Genomic DNA, 3286 nt, shown 5'->3' on the forward strand with positions numbered 1-3286 from the left:
CGGTAAGATTTTTCATTTCCACCCTGATCCCGTAACGAACTTAGCCAACGAGATGACGAGACTGAAAAGAAAGGGTACGCAGGGCAAGTGCTGACCTACAGCGAAAGCTTATTCCGCTTAACCCGCGAAATGGAAGCAGACGAAAAGGTGACTCGTAGGGAAAGGGACAGCAAAGCAGGAGCGGAATTGGCCAAGGAAAACATGGCCTTTCGAGCAAGATAGAAAGAGAGAGAGAGATCGAAACAATTTTTATTCATTAATTTTGTGGAAATAAAGGGGGCGAGGGGGTCTATAGGCCCACCAGGAGGCCACGAGCCCCTGGCGCACGGCGACCCCTTGGGCTCGATGCACCGCTCGGAGAGCTGCAGATCCATGGGGGGACATTCATGGAGAATGTGATTGAGGTGACCTTAGGAAGATAGAAAACATCTCGCGCGTATCTGTCGTTCTCAGAGGTCAAATTCGTTTAAAAAAAGACCGATAAAAACACGCTCACGTCGCCACACCTCGAGAAAAAGTACGATCCCTCTGGAAATTCGGTTATCGGGGCCGAGGAACGTAGCTGTGCGGTCAAGCTGAGAGCAGGAACCCATCTTAATGCATCGCCGCGCCTTTATTATTCCGCCCCTCGGGGATCCGGAGAGAGAGGCGGACAGAGGAAGACGGCGACGACGGTCGAAGGCCGGCGCCGAAGGCGAGCGTAGAAGAAGACGAAGACCGTGCTGTTAGATGAGTTCAATTTGGACCAGGATGACGCCGACGACCAGTGCCAGCAGTGTGCGGCGAGAATTGCGGGGCGGGCCGTTTCCCTCATCCTCAACCTCTACGAAAGAGTCAGAGCAAAGCATGGAGTCGACCACGACGCCCTTCGACAAAGAGGAGCGCCCTGTCGACGAGTACCAGGTCTCCAAGGAGGTCATGCGAGGCATCCAGAACCCGGACCCGATGTGGATTGGTGCGCTGACGTCGGGCCCGCCGTCCATCGTGCAGCAGAGGTCCACATGGGAGGTCAACGTGCTGGCCAACCAGACGACGGCCGCTGCAGAGTCGAGCCGGATCGAGAAGGGTGGTGGATACGTGTTCCAGAACCAGACGGTGCCCCCATCGTTCAGTTCTGGTGGCACACCCTTCTGTGGGCCGCACCATATGTACCAGCGTGAGTATATTCTTTGTTTATATCGCTTTTTCTTGTCTTGCTTCATTTTTCTTCCGTTCACTGTACCTTTTTAGCCTCCCACCTTTTCTTGCGGGCGCTCATGTTCCGGTGGAATTTTTTTTTTCATGCAGAGAAGGCCTCCACACTCCCGCTTGACCGTGGTGTCGCTGCTCGACAAGCGGCTGGTGGGACCGACTAAATGGAAGTGCCGCCTTCGCGGACTCCTGCCCCTGTGGTGGCGCCCACGGCGCCACTGCGCATGCTCATTCATTGTAATACCGGTTCCCATCAATAACTGAATAGCGGAGAAGGTGGAAGGAGAACGTTCCTAATTTTCATTTGACTACTGCACTGTCGCTTGCTGACACTAGCTGCGGTTGATTCAGCAGTGCTCTGCACTACGACAATCTGTTTCACTGCCTAAGATCACAGTGCGCTCATAGGTTTGATAAAGTTCTCTTCCTAATGTTTTGCCTTCAGAGCCATTCGCGATGTATCACTTTATGTGTTGGAGAGACTCACTTGTGCTAAATTTTATATGCCTTTGTTTTTGGAGTTATTTCTGTTGTCTGCGGTTGCCCACACTCGCCTGTGTTTGTGCGCGATTCGTAAAGCTTTATATACCTAAATATACACCATCCACATCTAGACCTTCCATATATGCAAGCTCCCGTGATGTCAGGCAAACAGGTGCAAGGGGATTAAGCACGACGTCGCGACCATCGGCTTGAGGGCCACCTTTGAGGGGCATTAATCGCTTCGTTCTTGAATTGGATCTCTACGAGGAACATTCATAGCCAAACATTCGCGCGCTGACTTGCCGGCTGAGAATACTTGTCTAGGCGATCAGGAAAGCGGGCGCTCTCGAGACGGTAAGGTCACGTGATGCTGACTGTACTGGCTCGTACTTTGAGTGTACACTTTCACAGGTGGACGTCGGCACTATGGAGGTGGGCGTGAAAGTTTCGCACAGCGGGTCGAGACAACCGTGTTTGTGTATACTGATGCCGTGAACAAGAAAGCGCGCGCGATTGTAAAACGCTGAGGTGAAAAGCCGCGTTTTCCTTTTTATATGTCGTGTCCTTGTAAATTTAATATCGCGAGATCCAAGGAGGCAGAGCTCGCCATTCTACAGAGCGAGTTGCTTCGGCAGAAGGAGGCGCAAGATGTACTTTTAACGTAGATACACATTCAGCGCCTCTAGCCGCCGCGGTGGCTGAGTGTTATGGTGCTCGACTCCAGACACGAAAGACGCGGGCTCGATCCCGGCCGCGGAAGTTGAATTTCGATGGAGACAGAATTCTAGCGGTCCGTGTACTGTGTGATGTCAGTACACGTTAAAGAACCCCAGGTGGTCGAAATTTCAGGAGCCCTTCACTATGGGGCCGCTCATAGCCTTAGTCGCTTTGGGACGTCAAACCCCATATATCAAAAAACTAAACCAGCATTCAGCCGCCGCGGTGGCTCAGTGGCTATGGTGCTCAGCTGCTGGCCCGAAAGACGCGGGTTCGATCCCGGCCGCGGCGGTTGAATTTCTTTGGAGGAGAAATTCGAGGCCCGTGTACTGTGCGGTGTCAGTGCACGTTAAAGAACCCCAGGTGGTCGAAATTTCCGGAGCCCTCCACTACGGCGTCTCTCATAGCCTCAGTCGCGTTGGGACGTTAAACCCCATAAAACAAACAAACAAACAAACAAACAAACAAACAAACAAACAAACAAACAAACAAACCAGCATTCAGCGCCTCTATCCGCGTACCTCGGTGGCCGTCACGTACAGGGTTTTCTGTCCGAGGCCAAAAATAGAGCGTAGGTATAGTACAATGCCAGCGAGCTTTGCTTGGAAGACGGTGGTTTCTTCTTTACTGTGTGCTTAACACTGTGAGCCAGATGTTCTCATCTGATATTGATCGTCGTCGTCATTGCAGTGGTTGTCATCCAGGTTACATTCACCGGGATTTCCGCAGTCCCTACCCGCGATTCACTCATTACCGGCTCTGATCATTGGAAGGCTCCAATGCTCAGCCTCCACCCGAGGACACATGTCAAACTCCTCCAGCTGGCTGAAGACGCCGCCGCTGCCCAAGGGATAGCGGCCGTCGTTTAAGCGATGTCGTCCTGTCTTGCTCAGTC

General features: G+C 52.5%; 1 protein-coding gene across 1 annotated transcript; it reads left to right on the top strand.

Annotated features, from left to right (window-relative positions):
• The first annotated feature begins 750 nt into the window (after positions 1-750).
• LOC149349783 (importin-7-like) lies at positions 751-1355 on the top strand. Its single transcript, XM_089575490.1, has 2 exons — positions 751-1156; positions 1288-1355. The coding sequence occupies exons 1-2, from the start codon at positions 751-753 to the stop codon at positions 1353-1355; spliced, it is 474 nt and encodes a 157-aa protein (XP_089431616.1).
• Positions 1356-3286: the final 1931 nt, after the last annotated feature.

Source organism: Amblyomma mixtum, chromosome 3 (assembly GCF_055824585.1).
Source record: "Amblyomma mixtum isolate Tamu chromosome 3, ASM5582458v1, whole genome shotgun sequence".
Lineage (NCBI taxonomy): Eukaryota > Metazoa > Arthropoda > Arachnida > Ixodida > Ixodidae > Amblyomma > Amblyomma mixtum.